Source organism: Pomacea canaliculata, linkage group LG1 (assembly GCF_003073045.1).
Source record: "Pomacea canaliculata isolate SZHN2017 linkage group LG1, ASM307304v1, whole genome shotgun sequence".
Lineage (NCBI taxonomy): Eukaryota > Metazoa > Mollusca > Gastropoda > Architaenioglossa > Ampullariidae > Pomacea > Pomacea canaliculata.
In genome coordinates, this window is record NC_037590.1 from 38,178,726 (window position 1) to 38,203,074 (window position 24,349).

Consider the following 24,349-nt stretch of genomic DNA (forward strand, 5'->3'; position numbering starts at 1 on the left):
CAGTCTCAGAAGGAGGAATACGACTGCGGCGATGCGTCTTGCTAGGGGAATACGACTGCGGACTTGCGGAGATGAAGACAGGCAGCCACGGATTCGCTTCCCGCCCAATCAATAACTTCCTTACCCTGTCTTCTCACTGACCTCTGACTCCGAAGACTCCTCTTGTCCATCTCTCTCCACTTACATCTGCCAATCCTTCGCGCGCTTGCCTCTGTGTGTATATAATAATCGTTTGGTATATGTTTTGTGAAAATGGGGAAAACCATCCCCCCCACACACACTAGTCCCGCTGTTGCTGAGTCCAAGCCTCTCTCATCTCCAGAGAGGTCGTGGAGTGGGCATCGCTGGAGGTTGTGGGTCATCGTGGCCTACATGGCGGGTTCCACGAGGCGGTGTGGAGTAGGAGGTATAGACCGCAGCAAGCAGTCATCCAAGTGCTGTTTTCCCCTCCTGCCTTCTGCGGACTCCATTCTTGTACTGTTGTCATTTGATGTTACATACGAGTATGTGCAGTGCATGAAATATTTGAGTCACAAAATTTAATTGTTTCTTTCTTGTTCCTTTCTTTTCGTGTGACCGTTGTTGTTGCTGTTGCTGCTTCATCACGCTAAAACTGCGCAAAATGAGAAAATTTATTATCCTGACCACTTCGGAAGAACTCTCAAGCCAGGTGATGTAGGAATCATTTAAGCAAACCAATACTACCCAGACCAAAAACGAGTTTAAACTAATGGCGTTCGAATATTTTTAAACGTTAAGAAAGTAATTAAAATAACTTTTAACAAAATTATTTGTTCCTCAACTTTCCATTAAAATACTGATTGAAACCAGGAATAAGAAGGTCGAGCTGAAACGTATCAAAGTAGGTTGCAGTCATTAATCTGTCTACTTAATGAATCATCGGAAGAGATTTTTCTAGGATGCAACCCACTTTTCAGCGGGAACTGATAAAAATATCTAAAACTTTATTTGTCGGCCGGAAATGGCAAAACTAATGAACATTTGAATCATTAACTGTAACCTTCCCCTCCGCTGTGGGTCAATATCAGGCATATCGATATCAAGCAATCTGCTCAAACTAAATGTGATTCACACTAATTAGTGGATTGGAGAGATTGAGAGATTGCCATCTGTGTTTTCCTCGCGTGATTAACACACATTCACATTATCATTATAGTTCAAGGATTTGTGTCGCATTTTGTGTGTATATGACTGAGTGCGTGGGTGAGTGCGGGTCTTCCTGATTGCACATCTATGTTTATAAGAATTATGCACAGCTATGGAGTGTTTTTATCCCTTGCCGTGTTTTTGTTTTGGTTTGTTTTTCTAGGAAGATCCAGCTAAGACCGAGGTGTAACTCCATCCGCTAGACAAATGCTGCGTTCTCCATCATCCCCCATCTTCCCTCTACAGGTTACTCTCTATAGAAGCAGAGAAGAGGACGGCGGGCCCTTGAAGCGTGACCTTTGACCTCCCTGGGCGGTCTAGACACGAAAAGGTCGACTCAACAAAAGAGAAACAAAGTCACGTGCTGTAACCTGCAGGAAACGTCTCGTAGGACCGCTGGCGTCTGTCCCAGGGTGACCTCCGTTCTCCAGGAACGACAAAAGAGCAAAGCACTTCTCGAGTAGGTTAGCGGCCCTGACCAAGAGTGATGACCCTCATTACCTAGGGGTTGCTGAAAACCTGTCATCTAGTGGTCCCGTGGTAATATTTATGGTTGCTAAAAGCTCCTGTCAGCATCCACTTACTGCTGCTTTTGGTACTCTCTTCTGTGGACAGCCAATCATTGGTGCTACTTATGTAATCGGTAGCCAAATGGTATTTGCAAGATGAGGGTTCGGTGTCTGAACAGTAAATCCCTGCATATCTTATCTATCCCACAGGATAAAAAAAAAATGTGTACACATCGCATGTGTGTCGTGAGCAAAATCCGACATTTCTGATTTGTTAACTAAGTTTTTCTACAGGGGGTGGGGATGGGAGTATCATTAGTTAAAAAAAATTTTATGAAAATTAGTTTTAAAAATTGTTAGGACCCTTGAATTTGTTTTTCTTGGTTCTAGCTAAAATGTTATCAGTAATATCAAAATAATAGGTTGTTAAACGATATTATCAACATGAGCTTGGATTCATTTTTTATTACACATCAGATTTGCTGTTCATAAAAAATGCCAATACACAGAAATTTTTTCTCAGAGAAGCAAAATGTTTGTCCGAGTCACTCTGATACAGTCACGAAAGAGAATCTGTTCATATTCACGTGAAGACATCTCGTTCTGCTATCCATGCCAGGCAAGGGACCGAACTTGAGCTCACACAAACACGGCAGAGAACATTCATACCATGAAGCAAATATCAAACCTGCCTCATACACTATGTCCAAACAACTTATTTCAAATGTCGTTAAAGCAGACGCCAAGAGAATCTTCATTTCGAAGTAAACACATCGCCAAGAAGCACATCAAATGTGGCTCAAGCAGACGCCAGAGTATCTCCAAGCGATAAACTAGTCATCACATCTTTTTTATATCAGACATCAGTAACATCTCCCAGAAACACACAAATGTCTTTGGAGGAAAAGACATATTGGGCTTGAGAGTATATTCCTACGATCTGAATCGTAGACTTCGGGTTTCAAATGAACCACTTATACAATCGTATATAAAAACAGCTGATGCATGGATGCTCCGTACTCTTTCACAAAAAATAAATAAATAAAAGGAACCTACTTCATGATGTAGAAAATACCACGTGACAATAAAGTCATTCTGTCATCCCAGACTTTCACTTCCCTCGACTCTTCGTTGCTGTACTCATGTCTAAAACTGTAAGCCACGATTTCTACATCCATAATGCCAAAATGTCAACAATAGGAGACTAAAAGTGAACACTCAAACCCAACAAGTTGAAGTCACTTGAAAAAAAAACCAGCAAACATGGCGGTCCTCGCGCACCGTGTCAGAACGAGGCAAGATAGCCCGAGGGTCGCCATGTTTCAGCAATATTCTCTTACCCGTAAATGTTGTCTAATTTCTAATGTTCCGTTACTACCTGCAGAAACATCGCCTTATCTGGAAGCTGTAAAAGCAATCCTTTACACGAAGCGCATGGAGATAAAGACGAGTGAACAGATGTCGCTACCTATCACGATAGAGGTCAAGGCCGCACATGAAACAGTCAAGGCTGACTCACAGGTCAAGGGTCACGAGTCTCGAATCTCGTACCACATTTGTGCAGTGTTTATTTGCCTGTCTGCCCTGCTTCTGTCAAGCGCCCGGCATGAGCCTTGCCCTTCTCTTTGCCGCCGAAGGTCAGAGGGCATCAACTCCAAAGTTCTTGTAACAACACATCCTGCCTCGGACGAATGTTTTCCTTTCGCTGATACAATCGCAGAGTGGCGATTATCTACAATGCTAAAACTGTCTCAAAAAAGAGCGGACGTGAAACCAAAAGGAAAATATCCTGCAGCTGGTCTTTTACAAAAGTTTTCACAGTTTAGAAACGATGAACCACTCCATATTCATTCAGCGGTATGTGTTTTTCTCTGAATTAATCTATCTGCTTATACAATCGGGTGGAGAAGAAGAAACTAGATGAAAGGGTGGGAACTTGTTTGTAAACTTTTATTGCAGCAAGATCGGTGCGAGATGACATTCACGCGCTAGGAGACTGAGTGAAATAAAAGTTTACACGCGCTTTATCTCAATGCATGTTGCACGTGCACGCGCTGTCGGCAGGACTGAATAAAAGAGTCGTGCTGTCTGTGCAGCATATATTCTAATCTATTGGGTCAAAAAGCTCTGAATAGCTTTGTAACTTCTTTAGGATAAAAAATACGAACTGATTCATAACTTGGAAATTGCACACTCTACTTAAAAGCTATGACTGTTAAAACGTTCATGTCACCGCACACTGACCAGATCGGTCGTACTCACATTTAAATTATCTTCTCATTACTCTAACTTATTAATTCTGTTAAAACATCTGACGATAACACTTTAAATCGAACTCCGAAAGAATAAAAAATATCAGATAGCAAAGACTGCAAATAAAAATGTTTTGTTTGTTTATTCGTTGCTATTCTTAGAGGAGAAAATAGCCTCAACAGTAAATAACAATAATAGTTGATGTGTATAGCACAATATCTCTGCCAAAAGACAAGTTTCTTGCGATAAACAAGAATCCAAGAAATACTCACAAAGATGAAGAACGAAGAAGAATGACTCCTTGAGTTCCGGAGTCAAATGGTGATCACTGATTTCACGGTGACTCCAGAAAACAAGGGTTAGTGACATCAGGTGAATGTTCTGTTCTTTTGTGCAAAAAAATTTAGGACGAATTAAAGAAGAATTTAATTACTTTAGCAACTTAAGAATTTATTTTTTACTTCCGAATATAAAATGTAAATAATATGACTGGGGAAAGAGCCAATCGGAACGAGCTCTAACCACACTCATGTAGCAGCGAAACTGGACGACGACAGCGACATCAGTTCAACAGGAGTGTCAGGGGAGTGTAAGAGAGCATTAGTTAATTAATTACACTGACAAATCGGGCAGCTCTGCATATTTGTCTGCACTATGGCTGTGCAAGGAGCTTGGTCTGGGGCGTGTAAACTGTGGCTTGAAGAAATAAATTCTCCCCTTCCCTGTCTCACCCCTCCTTTTCTCTCCTTCGGTTTTTTTTCTTTCTTTCTCTCTCTTTGTGTGTGAGGGAAAGAGTGTGTGTGAGTAAGAGAAAGTGTGTGTGTGTTCCTGTTAGTCCTCAATCAAAGGTGGGATTACTGCTGGGAGGAACAAGGGGCTCGTTATTTCCCCTCCATTTGGTGATCAATACAAGAGTTACACATGACCCAGGAACGGGCAAAGAGATTCGGCTTGGGGCTGACAAAAGCAATTAAACAACCAGTCAAAGAATCCTTCGAAACTTGATGATCGTGGGGAAGGAAGCAAGGAAGACAAAAAAAAAAAAGGCATGCCGACAGGCACATACACACGGACTCTCAGTAGTCTGTCTTGAAAAGATAAAAGCGAAATGTTTAGTTGATGTCAGTAGAAGGACGCCCAGGCATTTCTGTACCCATCTCAATATACAAAGCATCTTCAAGATTAGGTTAGACAATCGGCTCGAATGATGTATAATTAATTTCTTCATTCCCTTCTTTTTATTTTTCTTTCTGTCTTAATCCCTCCCAGTGTGTTTTGCTATTACATTATCGATGTTGGTGCGCCTGCTACAGGTTTTATGTGAAGTGGACCAGCTAAGCCGATCATACTCCGAGGATCTGAGGCTCTACCCAGTGGGAGTCGGATCCACCCGCTTCAGCACACAGCTTCATCTCTAGCCAGAAGCTTAGACAAACTGGAGACAGCAACTGGCGTTGCTATGATACGGCAACCAGATTCTCCCCACATCCTTTTCTTTCTTCATTCATTTATTTTTGTCATATTTATTTTTGTTTCCTTCCTGTTCCCCCTCATTTCTTATACGAAGAAAGCACTAACTAGCACAAAGAAGCTCCTGGACCATGATACATCTCTCAGGTTCTTCTGTAGGTCTAATCAAAAGCCTCAGCTGCCTGACTTGAGAGGAACAGGTCCTTGTATCACTCCCTCCACACTTGTTTGTGCGGAAGCCTGCACCACGTGGGCTGCTCATCAAAGGTTCCTCCGGCAAAGGTCGCAGAATCCGATACTCAGACACCATTATCCTTCTGGTAGGATGCGTTTGCTCCCAAGAATACTTTAGCTCTACGTGTTCTTTGGAATTTTTATTTTGAAAGGGTGGGGTGAGTGGTTGACAGGGTCGGAAGAAAGAAAAAGAACAAACAACTCGCCAGCAGAAACGACGTGGAGTTGGCAAAGCAGACGACCGACCTTGTCCTCCAGCAAATGGCGGAGTGTGACATAGATGCCGGGGCACCTGAGTCACTAGAAGATAAAATATATTCCGTTCCTCCAGTGCCGTGCTCGTGCAGTTTGGGAATGAGTCATGGTTCCCGTTGCTAGACAAATATCTGAACTTGAGACATCCAAATAAACATGACCTTGTGGAGCCACGGACAATGCCATTCCAAGCAACTTTCAAGTCTTTGTTTATTTTCCATCCATAGATGACCTGCGCATTTTAGTTTTGGTTTAATCTTTGTTTTAGTTTCCTTCGCATTGTCTGAGAAAATCACTAAAAATATTTTATTGGCCACATGTACTAAACCCTATCTCACCTTAGAACTATTACACAGCAGTGATTCACATTTCCAACAAAATCAATCTCAGAAAAACCCACGTGTACAATATTAGAGTTTGTATTTTTTTTTTCTTTTGTCTCTGAACAAATTACCTAACGTATTTTACTAGCCACGTGTACAGAAACCTAACCCACCATCAGACTATTACAAAGATGTAACTGAGAGTTTCCACAAAGCAAGGATGAGAAAAAGCAGGTACACACTCACAAACGCTTGACTGTGTATTGTATTGCATATTAGTAGTTTACCTGGCAGGTGGTACGACCGAGCACCCGCCCTCAGCACGCAAATGTAAATCGTGAATTCTTTTTCAAGTACGTCCCAGAAAAATCAGCAGCATTTCTTGACATTTCTTGGACGAAAGACTTAAGGGATTGTTTCTTTTTATTTATTCTTAAACCCTCTGACAGCACAAAGTCCTGAAAGAATGAAAGGTCTGCATGTAAGAAAAATGAATAAAATCACACGAGCAAACTGAAAGTCGAGAGACATGATGCTTTTAAAAATCAATCCAAACCTGGACTTTAATTTTTTTTTTTTTATCAACCAATCTGGCTGCCATCTCTGTTCACACAAAATCTCCTTAAAGACAAACAGAAAAGTGAGTGGACAGACCATCACTGGAGGACCGACAGCGAGCCAGAAAGACTGATGGTGAACCTGAGTTCATATTTAAAGTGCACGTGACTTTATTTCGGCGTGAGGAGGGGGTAAGATCTCCATCTCGCTGACTTTTCTCACGCGTTCTTTCTCTTGAAAGGCTTTGAGTTTAAAAAATTTAATTAATCAAGTCTAATCCTTAAAAGAAAAGTTCAGCGAGTGCTGTATCGTGTCAGGTGCCGATTGTTTTTTGTTTTTTTTTTCACTTCTTCCTTCTTTCATATTTGTTTTTATTTCTACTTCATTTTATAAACGTTTTCTTCCTTCTTTTTCACCTTTATTTTTCTTTCTTTGATTGTTTGCGTCTTTCTTTTATTCCATTTGTTTAAAAAAAAAATTTTTTCTTACTCTTCCTTTCCCGACTTTGTGTGTTCATTCTTTATATTCCTTCCTTCCTGAAGATTTACGTGATTTTTATAACCAATTCTGAAAAACTAAGAAAAGTTTTTTAAGCCACAGCCAGTGTGAATGTTCAACCCTGAGACGACATCGTATGCGACTACAAAGTTAGCCAGTACCGTGCTCCCATTCACATTTTATTTATTTTATTTACCGTTGTTTTGCGTTTGTGACGAGTATCCGACAACAACATAAAGCCTGCTTTGTAAATTAGTATTTTTTTAAATCAACCATGCCATCACGTTGATGAATTGTTTACCTCCCTTTTGACAGCTTTGGCCGACCTTAAACTTGACCCCAAGCACGCAGTGCAAACATTGCACAACTTTCATAAAAAACAAAACAAATAAACACCAGTCTCCGCAAGTCTATGCCTGGGACTGTACTTGGAATGAAATATCTTTTGTGTGTGTTGTTGGGAGAGGAATGGGAGGTGATGATTCTGAGAAGTGTTGGATGGGGGAATTAAAAAGTTTTATCTACAAATCCCTCTCCTTAAGGGTCCGTTTTTGTTTTTTCCATTTTCAGGACCCAGAAAACTGTTTCCTTTCCACCATTTCGCAAGGTTCTCTGTGCTATCTCAATATCTCTTATTCCACACGGTCTTAGACACATGCCAGGATCCTCTGTTCATGGGTGAGTGAGCTCTGAGATACTGAGAGACCGAGGTATCTATCCATCCTGTCTATCTTGATGCAATACATCCACATCTGTCCGATTCATGCCCCGTACATGATGCAAGCAGCAGGCGTGTAAAACGTGGACTCCTTTCAATCATCAGGATTGAAAATAAACAAAGGGAATTTGTAAAACTTATATACACTTAGACATACTGTTTATCTCAGTCAGCGCGCATGTGCCAAGTGTCTAATATAACTCGATGTCATCTCTCTGACAAAATTGACATTGCAAAAAATGCTCAGCACAATAAAATGTATGGTGTGTGTGTGGGCGCGAGATGTAGGTAAATAAAATCGCAATGGCTGCTGATTGATGAATGGAGATGGATGACAGAAGGGAGTTGTGAGTGTGGGTGGTGACAGGTGGGACGACAACTACACCGCCAGACCTCACCACATCAAATTTGAATTCCAAGTTTAGCTCAGTCGCATTCCTTTCTGTTAATTCCACATCTCCACACGCGGCTTCAGGTTCCTCACAACAAGAAATAACGTAGAGTAAACAATGTGGACAACAAACATCCCAGCATGCAGTGCAATTGTGTTCTTCACACAACTATTCACCAAGAGGTGACAAGTGCAATCGTAGTGTGTGCTTGTCTGGAGTTTGACTAGCAAAGATTGGTTTCGTTATCTTTAGAGGTAATTCCCTGAACACGTGGTCCCTCTAGACACCCTCTGTCCGACTGACCACCGAGGTCACCTGCTGACACCATGAATGTCCGGTGCTGGCAAGCTGGGGACAAACCGTCGCAGACGTCGACAGTCCTCGCTAGGGATGCGGGATGGGGACTGGGGCAAAGGTCACAGACGACGACAGACTGTGAGACAGTTGTGTAGTGTTATGGATTTCTCCTTTTGTTATCTGCTCTCTCTATCTTATTCTCGTTATGTAAATATGCAGAATTTATCGCTTTAAAGACACAGTTTTTATTTCTATACATTTTTATAACTTCCCATTTCTGAGCGAACGTGTTGGTTGGTTGACTGAGGGAAAAAGTCCTTCCAACAAGAGATTATTTAGCACTATGAGAGGAAAGAGCTTAACACGAATACACCTAATTAGCAAACCCATCCATGGTTTCCATCGGCTGAACCCTCGATGAGATAAAAGTTTATGCTTTAGAATGATGTTACAGATTTAAACCTTTTAGAGGATTATTGACATTTTAAGGCTTAAGTCTTCAGGGATTTATTATCTTTGATTTTTTTGGAATTCCTATCTTCTAATCAAGTACGCTCATTAAAAGGGGTTTTCGCACTTTTGAGTCTATTGAACTTTTTGTTTGGGTTTTAAGTATGTGCAGTAGGTAAGTCTCCGGAAGAACCTCATCACCTCCGAGGGGCAGTACTCATGAAGCAAACGTAGTTATCCTCCGGTTAGCTATAGACCAAAAGTGTTGGAAAGAAGAGTAGAAGATCGGTTAACAATCTTATATCCTCATCGTGAACATGGTTACACTACAGCTTTTACTACACAGGGACTGTAGGTATTTAAGCGGAGATAAGGCAAACCTGTAAACATACCCATCATTGTTTACCTCTGGTTCATGACTGTGGACCCTGGGGTATCGCAGCGGGATGCATTCTTCCCTTTCCCTCCTATTTGTTCCAGCTCATGGACGAGAAAGATAAAGGTTCGCCGTTCTCCGAGTGTCGTCTGTCAGAAATTAACTGCCATCACCCATCTGAGCTTAAAAACACTCCTAGTCGAGACGAGGCAGGCGTCTTGGACGGAAATAATGTTTCCTTTCTGCGGCCCCTTGATTCTTTTCTATTTATTTTTATTCCTCGGCATCACGAAACGGCAGAGGGACTTCATTGCTCACCTTACAAGCCCCTACACCCACGTCTCTTGTTTGATCTCCAGACCCTGGAACAAAGCGCGTGTGGGCTTGTGAGGCCAGGGTACAGTGTGTGGACCTCCTTCTGACATCTGAGGGAGGGAAAAAGAAATAGTGACTAGAGTATTTAAGATATTTGACTTGGTCCTAGATACATCTTTGATTTTTTTCATTGAAGCATCTTTTTCTTTGATCCTTTGCGGAAATAATGACCTTTGTCCCGTGGTCCACTGTGTGCGTTGGAGAAATTCCCTCCACTTAAAAAAAAAATATATTTAAAGCCGCACCTCTTCAAAGTCTTGGATAGATTTTCAGGAAACATGGGAAGTCAATAAAGCTGCTACTTAATGGGTTTAACACATGATGGGTCATATTCTTTATTTCTTGCTGCATTTCTTTCGTGTTTGAATCTGCGTTTTGCTCAACGAGAAATCCCAAAGTTACATAACCACCCGATCACTCTTTGGTACATGGACTGCAAGTAGTGACAAGCCATTACTTCATCAAATTATCTCATATCATTAGCTATTACAGATCATGAATCGGTCCAGACATATAATTACTTTCCTTATCAGCTTCATTCTATCAATCACCATCCATGAACTGAGGGTGCAAGTGAGCCTTTGTCGGTAAATGCAACTTTGGAAATAAAGTTCACCTTCCTTTCTATTTATTTAGAACTTTGATCTCAAGAAAAACATACACAAAATATATATATATCATTTCACCCGTCTCTATTGTCGTCTGACCAATCTAACCCTTGGGTGTAAGGTGAAGGCTGCGAGAGTAACATCTGTTTTTAAAGAATCTTTCAAAATGTGCCGGTGCCGTTGGGGTATGTCAAGGGTTAGCTGCACCTTTGTCTCTCTTTTTTTTTCCTCTCTCTTTCTTTCTTCCTCTCTAGCAACTGTTTTTTTCCCCAGACGACCCGAAGAATCCTTGTTCCTAATGTCAAGTTCGGTGTGCTATGCACCGACATTGTAAAGGCGGGAGCTACTTGGAGCTGAAGAAAGAAATTTCTAGAAGAATGGCAAATGGTTGCACGCTTCTTGACTTTCATGTTTATCTTTCTTTGGGCATCAAACATGTAAAGAATATATCATTCTTCATGCGAGTGGCTTTCAAATGTAAAACATGAATTTTTTTTGTCAAAAAAAGGAGAAAAGATAGATGGAGGAACGAGTGGAATGCGCGTCTGTGTATGTAGACGTGTTTCGCGTGTGTGTGTGTGGAAAAGTGAGAGAGAGAAAGAAAAAGACAGAATGAGAGTTATGAAGTGTATTGCATGCATGATACAAGAGGTCGGATCATGTTACTTTTGTGCTCGGTGTGTTACATCTGTGTGTGTGTGTGTGCAGACAAGTTGGTAAACGATACATTGGTTGCGTCACGTGTCCTTTTTCTACACATGCGCACGGCCTCGAACGTCCAAGAACAAGATAGTCCCAGAATTCAAATTAGTTCTGTCCACCCCTTCGTCTTAGCAAAAGAACTCGATACCCACGGCACGTCCAGCCCCTAAAAACAATAAAATCTGACAGACAATAAACATCTTCAGAATATATTGTTAATGATGAATATGTTCACAGTCCGCTTTAAAAATAGACACCCTTGTTGAAAATCTTTTACAAAATATATATGTTCTCTCGGGACATAATCCAGTCCAATATTAGCCTCTCGGGAGTTTGATGGGATTTTTTTTTCACTTTCTAAGAGAAAGGAAAAGAGGATGTTGACAGATATCTTTTGAAGGGAAATGCGTAACAGTCGACGAGAAAGGACGCGACTTGGTAACGATTCAGCCGTGCTCCCATTAACCCTCCTCAAAGCTCTCCACAGTTAATTCTGCAATTTGATCAAAAGTCTGCAATAATTGCCGCCACGAGCATGATGCCATGACAACAGTTGCAGACGCAGCCTCTGAGAATGACAGATAACGGCGGCCATTCCTAGCTTCGGGGTCAGGGAGAGGAGGGGTCGGGGTCAGCTGCAGGAAGTCGTGCGTGGTGGCCGGACTCGTCGCAATGCGCAAGGACCGTTTGATCCGTCGGCATCTGCGTCTGCATCAAAAGGAGCTGCCTTGGCAATAATTGCTGGAATGAGCGAAGGTGATTTGCATAACACGTTGTCACACCACATGACTCATGCAGTCGGAGCTCCATGCCAGCGTCACGAGGCGTGAAGGTGTTGGAGGAGAAGGAGGAGTGATGGAGGGAGAAAAGGCGTGTATAGGGGTGTGGGTGTGGGTGTGGGTGCCAGAAGAAGGATCGCTTTGCCCGATCCTGGAACTTGCATAAGGGGACACGGAGGATTCGGGAGAAGGGAGGGAGTGCCTTAACGGTCTGCAGAAATGGGGGTAGGGGAACCGCGTGCTGCAAGCCACAGCGAGGCTGAAACAAAGAAAGGGTGAGGGGGAAGGTGGGGAGGGGTTAATGGGGCTGGAGTGGGGGTGAGAAAGCGTTACGAACCTCAAAAAAAGAATGGCCGCACCAGCGTCAGATAAAGACTAGAGCTCGTGCCTCCTGGAGTCCTTACTGCGCAGTCTGTCAGCAATACGCTGTGCAGACAGCAGCGACCTCTGGTGGACAGAAACAGAATGGACGCCACACAACTCTCCTCAACTTTCTGTTTGTTTTCAGAAAGCGCAACATTTGTGTGTAGGATATTAGGGTTACATATTTTTGTTTGATATTTGTTGAATGTTGTTAACTATGATTTTATATTTTTGTTTGGGTCTTTTTTTGGTATTTTTTTGTTTGTTTGTTTGTTTGTTTTCCTTGTGATTGATTACGAAGCCTTGAGTAGTAATAAAGGAGTAGATTTAGCCGGTGATGGAGTTCCCACAACAAATGATTCAAACTGCTCATGATAAAAATTCTCATTAAGTCTGCAGACTTCTCATTTAATCGAGTTTTGCTCCATTCACCTTTGATGGAGCTGCAGTTCTTTAACAATTCTCTACTTCTTCTCTTCCCAGTCCTGTAGTTTGTAGGTTACTTGCCACGTAGATGACAACAAAAAGGTGGATGCCCAGTCTTCATCGCCGCTAAAGGCCAAACGTACAGCTCCCAGCATGCCGTGCGGCAGTGTTGGCAAGCATGCATTCAAATGTCAGAGCATCACGTGATGATTCATCTGTCATTCTTGTAAAAGGAATAACACCTGGCCTATTCAAGCACAACGCCTATTAGACGGGTCGAAAGACGGGCATCTATGCATGTTCACATTTACACATGCGTACATACAAATAATTATATGCGGACAGACAGACGTGCACGTGTGTACACATGGCCAGTTCAGGTTTATGTCAGATCTTTAAGGACAAAATGTAGAGATTTGTGCAAGTCATTCTAGAAAATATTGTACTAATTAGAGGGAATCTGTATTCGTGTCTGCAGGTGCTGAAAAGGAATAGGTTATGAAAGTGGAGCGCGCCTCGGGGATAGAAAATACTAGAAGTTACAGCACGCAGGTAGGATGGAGGTGAGTACACTTACCTGTCTGACACCCGTATCGGACCAGAATACTACCTCCACTTAACCTGGCTTTTACCTGGTCGCTGGGAAAGGACAGACATCGAAGCCACTGACGTAAGCTCTGTCCTCCCACCACGAGGGTGACCTCTCGACCTCCACACTTTCTGTAACGACTGAAAGATCAAATGACCTTTGCCCTTTTTTACGGCGCTGTAGACAGCCCTGTTGGTACATCTCTGTACACATCCATGTTTACAGTACATCTCTGTACACATCCATGTTTGTGGCATGTTTGCAGGTGTATTTGCGGTAAGCCTCGGTGGACAGGATGTTCTTCGGCTGGTGTCTGTACACAGGATGGTTTGGGGACAGTTTCTGTTGACAGGTGTGTTTGCGGTCTGTCTCTGCACTCAGGTGTGAATGAGGACGCGTTTTGCTGATTTCCTACTCGTGCCATGCAGACAGTTTGTCTAAAAGTTCAGCCAGGGGCCATAATCCTAACGTCTAAGACTGTGACAGAGGGAGTGACCCCGCTTAATTACCTGTCAATAATCAACATCGAAGCAGAAAATGAGCACTATTTGGTGACATAGTGTTAAAACCAACAGCTTTAAACAACTTTCTGTGAAGTGTGATGTGGCAGAGTTTGTGAAGCATTTTTTAAAAATTTAATTGTGACCCCTGACTTCTTTTGTTCTATTTTTATACATTTGCTGATTTGCTACAAAAAGAATCATTTCCATTGCAAGCTTTGTTTGTTGTAATGGACAATGTATTATCATCATTAGTTTTTATTGTATGCGTTAATCTCTTTACCTGTATCTCAGTCATCGTCATCAATTTAGAAACATCGGGTAGGTTTTTTTGTTTTTTAATCGTGACTATATTCAGAGTCGCCTCCCCTACCCCTGCACTTACTCATGCAAGTACACGTGAGATCGAACCTCGGCTCGATGACGAACTAAAGGGCCAGTGTGTGCAGCCATCACACCTATTCACCGCGAGGGTTGCTGGGACTTTACGGTTGGCAGATGTCGTTGTGGACATACGTCATCAAGTAAACAAGACAGATGTTGCCGCAGAAACTCTCTTAACGGGGTGAGCCTGCTGTGTCGTCACATGTCCCATCTTCTCCATGTACTAACAGGGATGTTCCAGCGGTTTTTTTTTTTTTTAATTTTCGATGAACATATCAGGTGAACCTAATCTGGAATAACTAATTAAGACCTAGTAGAGAATTATTCAGATAGTATTTCCCTGGGTCCAATAATCCCCTCTGTTGTTCGAGAGAGGATGCTATCTTCAATCATCTCCAAGCACTAAAATCAAGACAAGTTTGTACACAGATACACTTAATTAAAGTCTGTGACCTTTAACTTGCTGGTTTTATACCTTTTTTTTTTTTTTTTTTTTTTGTTCAAGTTAAAAAGAAAATCTGATCAAAGATACACGTGTTCATACAGACAATGGATCGACTCTGATGTATGATCACACGCACATGCATTCCTTCACACACACAAAGAACGAAAGAGAGAAACAATATTTTACCGACGAATACTATGCAAGACAAAGTTCCAATAAAACCACGTAGCTTACAATTTCCAATGTCTTGTACACCATTTTTGAAATATTCTACTTAATCATACTTATGCAGTTCGTCTTCTTTGACATTTACCCATCATTGAGATTTGCCTCTTGTATCTTTACTTTTGACCAGTTAAGCATTTCTCCGGAACAAATGTAGTTCTGTCTTGAGGAAGCTGGGCAAAATTAAATTTGCCTGTCTCCCAACCCTAAAAATGGCTTTTCTAAATCAATCTACAAAGTTGTTCCCATGGAAACGTCCACTCGTCAGAAGCTGTTTGTACGAGTTCTTTAAACTGGAGTTAAGTTGATAGTCAACTGAGACAACACACCAGACCAGACCACAATCTCTGTTGTTGTTTGTTTTTTTTGTTTGTTTGTTGTTTTTTTTTTTGTTGTTTTGTGTGTGTGTGTGTGTGTGTGTGTGTTGTGTGTGTGTTGTGTGTGTGTGTTTGTTTTTGTTTTTTTGTGTGTTGGTTTTTTTTTTTTTTTTTTGTTTTGTTTTTTTGGACGCAAATTTGCGAGTAAATGTCTTTAATTCGAAAAGGGTCAAATAAATGCCATTACAATATTATTTTAAACTGATAGGTTACATGGATGTTACCAAACCGTACTTTGCACGATTTCTCTCGCCTTGTATGACCAGCCTACCTGCAAGATAACAGATTTTAACTGTCGGCTCCTCTTCTTTCTTCGTTGGCTACTTTTTTCTTCACATTGGATGCTCATTTTTCTTCATGTTGACTATCATGTAGGACCCGTCCTGTTCACAAGTCCTGTGGGGTAAGAAGCAGCAAAACATGTCCCTCCTTTTATCAGCTTCTACGACTCTACATTTCAGCATATCCTCCGACACAGCCAGCACCATTCACAACAAGTCCCTACTTTATTTTTTGTTTAAATTGTATACGTGTGTGTACAATTTCTGATTTCTGGCTTCTTTCCACTTTCATCGACATGTCGATTTTACTGTCGGCTGCAGTTTGCAAGCATGGTTAAGAGGTATGGTTGGTCTGTGATGTATATATAGCACCACCCTCACATCGATGCCTGACATACTCGCCTTGCATCACTCGCAGCTGTTCCCGTAACGTGCTCACTTAGTGAGTAAAATAGTCGATGTGCGTGTCACTGCCATGTATTGGCTAAATGTTCTCTACTACCAGGCAACTGGTAATCATTCACAGCAGAAGCGCGCACTTACACGCACGCACAAAAAATTTTCTTCTTCACTTCTCTCCCTCTTCTCTCTTTTTTCATTTGTCTATCCCTCTCTTTTTCTCTCCAATCCTCTGTCCTCCTCCCTTTTTCCCTCCCTCTCTCAATTCCTCGGTCATCTTATCTCCTTTTCTCTTTTCTTCTCTCATCGTACCCCTTCTTTCTCTTCATCATGTCAGACAATGGTTGTGAGAAAAAAAAAAGCTCAGGGGCAGATCCAGCGCCGCGTGACGATGCTTCTATCACACTCACGTCCCTACAGACGAGTAACAAGACTCGCTCCCCTCCCTGTCCCTCCTCATCCCCAGCAGCCTGGTGCCGAGCGGTCAATACTCCATGTCGCCCTCGCTATTTTAGCCCCTCGGCAAATCGTTCTTGGCCTGTTCACGCAACGGGGGAACCTTCCACTGACCTGCGAGGAACTCATTATTGCGGTCCCACCCTCCCACCAGCCCTCCCTACTTCCAAGACCCGAGTCGGAAGGTTAGCTTTTGATGTAATTCAGAAATAACCACTGCAGTGGAAAACAACACTTAGCGCTGTAAGAGAAAAACATGTAACTCGTGTTTTCTACAGCACGTGCTGAAATCTTAGCAGCCCTGGGATGTGTAGGTGAACTCAGTCTGAAGTTGTACTCCCTCCAATTACCCTAATTTGCCACTCGCAGAATTATTGGCTTCTTGGTTTTGGTGTTTTTTAAAACTTTCTTACTAAAAATAAACCACGATGTTTTGATTATCTGAAAACATATCTTGAAATCTGTCATTCACTGAAAAAAAAACCAAAAAACGGATGGATCTCTCTGGAAAATAGGCTTGTTTGTATATATGTATGTTTACATGTGTGTGTGTGTCGTGCAGTAGCGAACGTGGACCAGACTGCCATCTTGATTTGTTGACATTGGTTAGCACCTGGCCATCGTTGGACACATCTCAGGTGTAACCTCGCATTATGTTGCTGTCTCCTTTTCTTAGTTTGTAGTCGTTCCGCTTCAATTCCCACTGCTTCCGGGAGCTTCTTCTTCTTCTCTCAGACCACAGAATAAAAGATTTTGTCAAGTTTTGAAATCAGTAGTTTTACAAAGTAAAAATTTACACTGTGAATAACTGACAGACACAACAAACCGAAGGATAAGACAGCATAGTACGGAGAAATCAAGTACTGTATCATGGCTTGTGGATCGTAGAGAAGTGAACTTCAGGTCACTTCTAGGTCAGGGTAAAACCCTTTCATTCAGCTTCTGTCGTAAATCAGGTCCCTTTCACTGCTGGGCCCAAACCACCGGCTCCAAAGCTGAGAGAATAAACCACGAGAGGCTAGTCATCAAGCGAGAGGAAGTCCTTGCTCCAGGACAAAATTGGGAAATAAAAAAAAATCTTGTTTCCCAAGTAATAAAACGTTGTCCAGACCTCTTAATGTTTCTTTACCCTTTGCTACAGTTGTATAAGTACAGTTCCAGGATTAAAGCAACATCTGAGGTGCCTGGACACCCCTTAGTAACTATTGAGACAAGACCCCAAGACCCCAGTATCCCATGTTGTCCTATGGAAACGACTTACCTCCCCTTCGTAACTCTGGCCCCTGGCTCCAAAGCAATTTCCAATGTGTTTGACTGTACCTGCCTTTTATGCTGCATCGGCAATTTCCTTGAAATTAAAGAAAAGAGATGTTTCTGCAGAAGTCTAAAAATAATCTGACATGGCGAGAAACGGGGATGAGACGAGGGAGCGGCGGACAAGTTGTTTCTTTGTATCTCCTGGCACGGAGGAGATGAGTTGACTGCCTGCTGCCTGCTGCTGATAAGACTGTGTTCCCACTCAGTGTGAGCACTTGTTCTGGGGAATCCAGGAAGAGATAGGGGAATGAAAGCTCTCTCTCTGTCTTTGCCTGTGTAGATGTGAGAATGAGAGAGCGTGTGTATGCGTGCGTTATTCACAGGTGTGTTGATGTTTTTACTGTAAGTGTGGGGTAGTACAGGTGAAAACTAACAGCTTAAAAGTACCTTTACGAAAACTAAAAATTAATAATTAATCAAGTTGACACTTGCCAGAAAGGTAATACTTTGTCTTCATATCAGAAAAATTATCATAATTATTGCATGATTGGAAAATTCCAGTCAAGAAATTACTGGATAAGTCTCCAGTTGAGAAATGTGTTTATGATGTAAAGGAGTACTTTAAAAAAATTAGCTATTAATATTGCTTAACTGTTTAATATTTTATTTTTCATCATTGTGTATCCGCTATCATGATCATTTAGTCCTCACTGCCTGTGGAATAACCGTTGATGGCTCTTTTCCATGGAAAAAATATTCCAGGGTTGATGGACACTTGTTGGGAAAGACAAACCCTCATGCAGGTTACTCCTACAGCTCAATGAAAAGGTTCGAAAGAATTCATCTGCCTCCTCCGTAAATCGTTTTAAATGTGACTTGTACAAATTCCTGCCCTTGAAGTTGGATACCTGTCTGTCACACTCTCTGGTCCTCGAGCTCATTAACTCTGTGCTCGCGCATCATCTGAACATCAGGTCGTGGTACAGCCTCTCAGCCTCCGGAGGTCTGCTTTCAATTTCAACTTGAATGAAGTCCAAACTATTTTTTAATATGAAAAAAAAACAGACTAATGTTGCTCCACTCCCAAGCTAATAAGCAATCACTTCCAAATTGCAGTATCTCCATTTTTATCTTTGCCTCCTTTTAAAGTGCCCGAGCGTCGTTAGAGAGTTTATTTGAGCGCGGCGGCGAGATGTTTAGAAGAAATTTTTCCTCATTGTCATCGTCGTTCTCCGCGCTCAGATTTTTTTTTTCAAGATCATAAATATCCCGTCATTATGACACTGTCCTTCTCCTTCTTCTGTTATCGTAAGGTCCTTGTACTGATAACAGGACTACATTTTAATAGGGTTAAGTATCATGTAGGGTCACAGCAAAAAAAAAATCCTCTAACGTTCAGGTCGCAGTGAAGTGAACACCACATTTTTCTAGAAACCAGCTTTTCGATCTTCTCCTTCCCTCTCTCTCTCAGTACTTTAGGTACCCCAACCCGTCTAAGGAGTCGGGTATCGCTTTAACAACTGGGTTCAAGTGAGAGCAAATAAAGTTATCTGCGCTACTCCGGTATCGAACGTCCTCGCGATTGAGTCTCCAGGTTAGGACTGTCCTCTAAGCCCTCGGTTATCTGCCACGTCAACCAAATCCCGCTGTTGTTGTGTGTGTATCACCACCTGACACCTTGTCATCCCGTCTGTCAGTACCACCATCATTGACACCTTGCTCGTGGACAAAAATGTACCTGGACTAACTAGAGGTCTGGTCATCCAGCAAGTCTCAGTCCTACTACCAACCATGTGTCGGGCCCTTGTCGCTTGTGCGTGCCGTCTACCTGTACAGGTAGTCTCCTAAAAACTCCTAACCTTTCAGTGTCAGGGGGACAGGTGTTAGAGACCCCACTATTCTCGGGACCCTCCATCTCGGCTTCTTCACTCCCCGTACTCCTCCACGGAGCTGTAAATACACATTGGTTTCCTCTCAGAGTTTCGACTGAAAACACGTTTTGTATTAACGCTAAATCCGAATGCTTATTCAAGATTGACTCATTACTAATCCTAACCACACCACAAACGTTGGCATTTGTAATCACGTGCTAGCCACGTGACCTGAATTTTGCGTACAAGAAATGGATAGGATAGACGGGTATCCACCCCTGAACATGCGTGACGTCATTCGGGTTCGTTTCCCCGACTACTTGAAGCGTAGTTGACACGTTCTTGAATTGACCTGCGAGGGTAGTCCTATAGTCAGCAGGGTGTTGGGGGGAGAAGTAGGGAAAGGGAAACGACCGTCACGACACTGTGTTTTGTGTTGACTACGTCAGCCCCAGGGCACACCGTGGAATGTTGTGTAGCCAAGGTTAGGGCACGGGGCATGGGACTTCGTGCCCGCACGTGCGGCTGTCGAGCTGTGGAGGACAGAGGGGTGAAGGAATGTGGGGAAAGAAGCGGCTGGGGGTTTGGGATGGGAAGGGGAGGATGGTTGAAAAGAAGACAAAAGTAGGTGAACGCCAGGGAGGGCTCACGGCGGCGGAGGGAGAATTGTTCGTGTCAACAGACTTTGTGGATTCAAGGAATAGGACCATCCCTCACAATAGGGAGAAAACATCGGACTGCTTGCTTAGCACGCCTGCGCTAGCCTCGTGACGTCACGCTGGGCCCTCCTAACCACTCACTTCTCGTACGACTCGGCGCTGTACACTACACCAAGTTGAACTACTCTTATCTCTTGTTCTCTTTACACTTTATACTGCACATTTCAACTAGTCTTGCCTCTCTCTTCCTATGCCTCTATATATTTCTATATCAGAGAGACTGAGAAAGACGAGAGATTATGTGCTCGCTGTGACAATGATTTACACTCCATTCAAGTCCCTGATTGTCATGTCGAAAGTCGCCCAAGGTACCCAGTGGGGGCAATAAAACACCAATAGAGAAAAAACAAATTTAACTTAATTTGCTTTGGGCGTTTATAGCTTTCATTTCCGTTTGCTGTCAACCATTAGCTTTAGTTTCTAAAGACGATACCCATGTACAATGACAATACGAGTCGCGTGCATACCGGATACAGTCGCTCTCTCAGTGTGCTCAAAAAAGATCGTCGAGACAACATCTGTCATGAATTACAATAGATGATGGCTTTCTATTCATACTTCCAGATTCTTTGAATTTAAATATAACGCGAGACTAACCCTTTAACGACCTCTGGGGTCCATACAGACCCCAACCGAAGTTTTGCTATTTACAAATGCGAACCATTTATCTCAAAATGTTGAAATTTCTTGAGTTTAACACTTTAGGGGCAGACTCAGGTATAATTGTCATTGTAATTTGTGGTATATGCTGATTACACTGATTTTAGTTTTTAATAAAATATGTAATTCATTTTCCGCAGTGTGTACGTTTTCATCATGAAACGAATGGCAAACTAGTATTGGGGTCTCAGTTGTGGTTAACGCTATAAACAAGGCCGTTAGAGGGTTAAAGAGAAACACAAAACGAGAAAACCATTTAAAAGGAATTTAATCTGAAGTGGAAAACCTGTGTGTGAGTTAGACAAAAGAACTTCATTGCAACCTGAGGATCGCATTACAGGGAGACACTTGATATCACTGTGCATCAGAACAATGGAACCCTCTCCCATTCCACATCCTCCACCTGCCGGCTATTGAATCCTTCAGGTCTGCACTGAAAACTCACCTGCTTGCTCCTAACACATGTTAGTCCTTCTTCACCCTCCCCCTTCTTCCTTCTCGCCTTCCTCAGCAGAATCACGATACATGTATTCTCAGTTCTTGTTGTTTGGTTCCTCTTTGCGTTTTCCGTATTTGTCTTCTATTTGTCATCAGTAATGTTGTTTATAGTTGCGGCCCTATCCTCCACTGGGACGATTAGGAACAAGAAGAATTTGTTTATTCTTCCTTTCCTCATACGCTGTCTCTGTTGTCCAAGTCTCGTTCGTGTTTGAAGCACTAGGAGCACCTCATGACGAGTGAGTATTCGACATACAAATCTGTGAGCTCAACTTCCGTTGGTTGACTCCAGGTTCTGCTTCTTGTTCTTGCTGACAGCTCATCTCACAGTGTCTGAGACAGCCAATCGATGGAATATCTGAGAATATGTCATCGACTGTATCAGTACAAACATGAGCCTCCTCAGTGAATGAACGATGGCGGCTGGGCGTGTGGCCTTGCTGCCTGCACTAACACATTATAGGGTGAGAGTAGTTCACTTCACTCTCTAAGCAGGACAAGGCATTAGTCAACCATACCTGTTTCTGTTAAATGAGCTTAAAACAGGATGTCACTTAGCAATACGATTCTAGTGGCATGCAGTGATAATTAAAACACTAATCCTTTGACAATTAATTGGATGGTGGAAGGTAAAGGTCATCCCTGACCTTTTCAAGTCGTTGAGGGGTGCGAGGTGTTAGAGACCTTACTTTTCTCAGTGCCAGCTGTAAGTGAGGGCGGTGCCTGTCTCCTTTCCTTCCCTTCTTTACTTCCCCTTACCCTGTATGGAGTCAGGTACCCATTGCCGCCAGCTGGGTCCACTGGGACGTTTGCTGTGATAACCGGGAACTGAACCAGCGCGCTCTTAATTGGGACAACAGCGCTCTAACCACTCAGCTACCCGTTTCCCCAAGGGATGACAGGATGCCAGATGCAGCAAGACCGTTAGCAGTTTTCAAGGATACCAGTAACAATGTATGTCATTAGGATACCCACAATAGCTTTACAAAACTGACTGCAGCAATAATTAGAACATCAATCCTGTGACAAAGGGGATGAAAGGAGGAAAGGATACCAGAGGCAGTAATATCATTATCATTAATATGTAATATCAGTAATATCATTATCAACCACCATCACAACTCAAGGCCATAGCAACTGGTATACAACGGCAATAAATTAACTGTCTGTTACATACGCAGCAACAAACACAGAAGGTGAATGGAAGCAAATAAAATATCGCCAGTAGACCTCTGACGCTTGCACCCGTATGTGTGTACACTAGCAATTTGATTTCCGAGTAGTAAATCAAACCTTCCAGTTCAAATTGTTAGGTGGCTACTTAAGCTCCGAAAGATTAAACACCCACCTCACCATAGTCAGGTTGGTAGCTAACACCTCAATCCTCACAAACCGAAAAGAGTGATAACAGCAGAAGTCCATCAACATAATGACTACATCCACAAAACAATTCTACAGTCAGTCCCTAGGGGACAATAACAGGATTCCCCTTACTTTCAAACCTAATCTCGACTGAGAAACATTTCCAGAAGAAAGCTAATGACTGCAAGTAGTGTGCTCATGGCGCTCATCTTGAGTCCTAATAGTCCTCGCCTGGCTAACTGTAGCTTGTACATTCCCATGGTGCTTTGCGCATCCTTCTCGTACACTCGCCACATTCAGCAAAAGCTAATCAAATATTTACAGGCCGTGTGGCGAGCTTTGCGACCTTACTTTTGTTTGACTGTCGAGTTGCGAGCCACTCGGCCTTTTGGCGGAGCAGGACTGAATTAGAAAATGTCCAAAACAGTTGTTTTTTTTTTTTTTAAATAAAGAAAAGGAAAACGAGAAAAAACATCATTTAAGAGAGGGGGTGAGAGAGGAGGGTAGAAGAAAGAAGAAAAAAATGGGGACAGAAGGAAGACAAAAACAGAGAAAATTGCACACAGGGAATCGATTTCCATGTTTCCTCCTTGTGAGGGGCCAGCATCTGCTGGAGGTTGGTGCTGATGTCGTAAGTAACGATCATGCTTTATCATGACTGTCTTGTTCTTGTCCGAGTTGTATTCTGGGTGCCACAATGTTTTTATTTCAATCTGAGTGTTCAAATTACCTGTCAGTCGATTAGTGATCGTGTCAAATAGTCTTACACTTGCCTTCTCTGCTTTGGCGAACCTGTACTTCTGGTACCCAATCCACAACTTTGAATTTAATCAGTTATTTAGTATGAAATCTCTCCTCCACCCTTCCCCTCTTCACCTTTCATCTTCAGATGTAAGACAGTTTATTGACATCATGTCACCTGTATGTACGACATCTCTCATGTCACGTGTCTCGGGTCAAAGTGCATTGTCTGAATGCACAGCAGGTAGTTGTCACCTTCTGTCGTCAAGCAGTTTAGTGCTGCTTTTTTTTTATTTTGTGGGTTGTGGAAGCTCTACCTGAATAAAGACTTGATGAACAACAATATAGAACTTACTGTTCAATCAATATTTGCAAAAGCTGTGTAAACAAAATATTGTGAAGCTGCAGCTAACATTGAATATGTCTGTAAGCAGCTGTCTGCTGCAAGAAGCGAATTGAATTCTATGTGTGTGTGTTGATGTTTTTATTTCATTTATAATGGAAAATCATCATTCCATATGATCATGTAATGACATGTCCTGAAATATTTTTCGCAGTTCCATCTCAGTCCTAAATAAATAAGCAAAATAATGCAAGCTGTCTGGCTCTCGACTTCCAGTCAACAACTGTAATTGCAGATCTTCGGGGAAATCAGAAATTCCTCTTAAGACGACATCGCTCGACATTTTTCATCCGTCTGGCAGCAAAAACTGAATATTTTTGCAGGTCAGGAAGAGCCATTCTAGTCGGTTCCGGCTCTCCCGAGCAGGCAGATTCTTCAGAGACCCGAGGTCACCAAGGGCTTGTTGCCCGTCGCCCTGAGGGTCTGCAC

General features: G+C 42.4%; 1 protein-coding gene across 1 annotated transcript; it reads left to right on the forward strand.

Moving 5' to 3' along the window:
- The first annotated feature begins 1,244 nt into the window (after positions 1-1,244).
- On the forward strand, positions 1,245-5,535 carry LOC112569564. The gene is made up of 2 exons (XM_025247380.1): positions 1,245-3,533; positions 5,243-5,535. Exons 1-2 carry the CDS (start codon positions 2,940-2,942, stop codon positions 5,345-5,347), a joined length of 699 nt encoding a protein of 232 aa, XP_025103165.1. The 5' UTR covers positions 1,245-2,939; the 3' UTR covers positions 5,348-5,535.
- Positions 5,536-24,349: the final 18,814 nt, after the last annotated feature.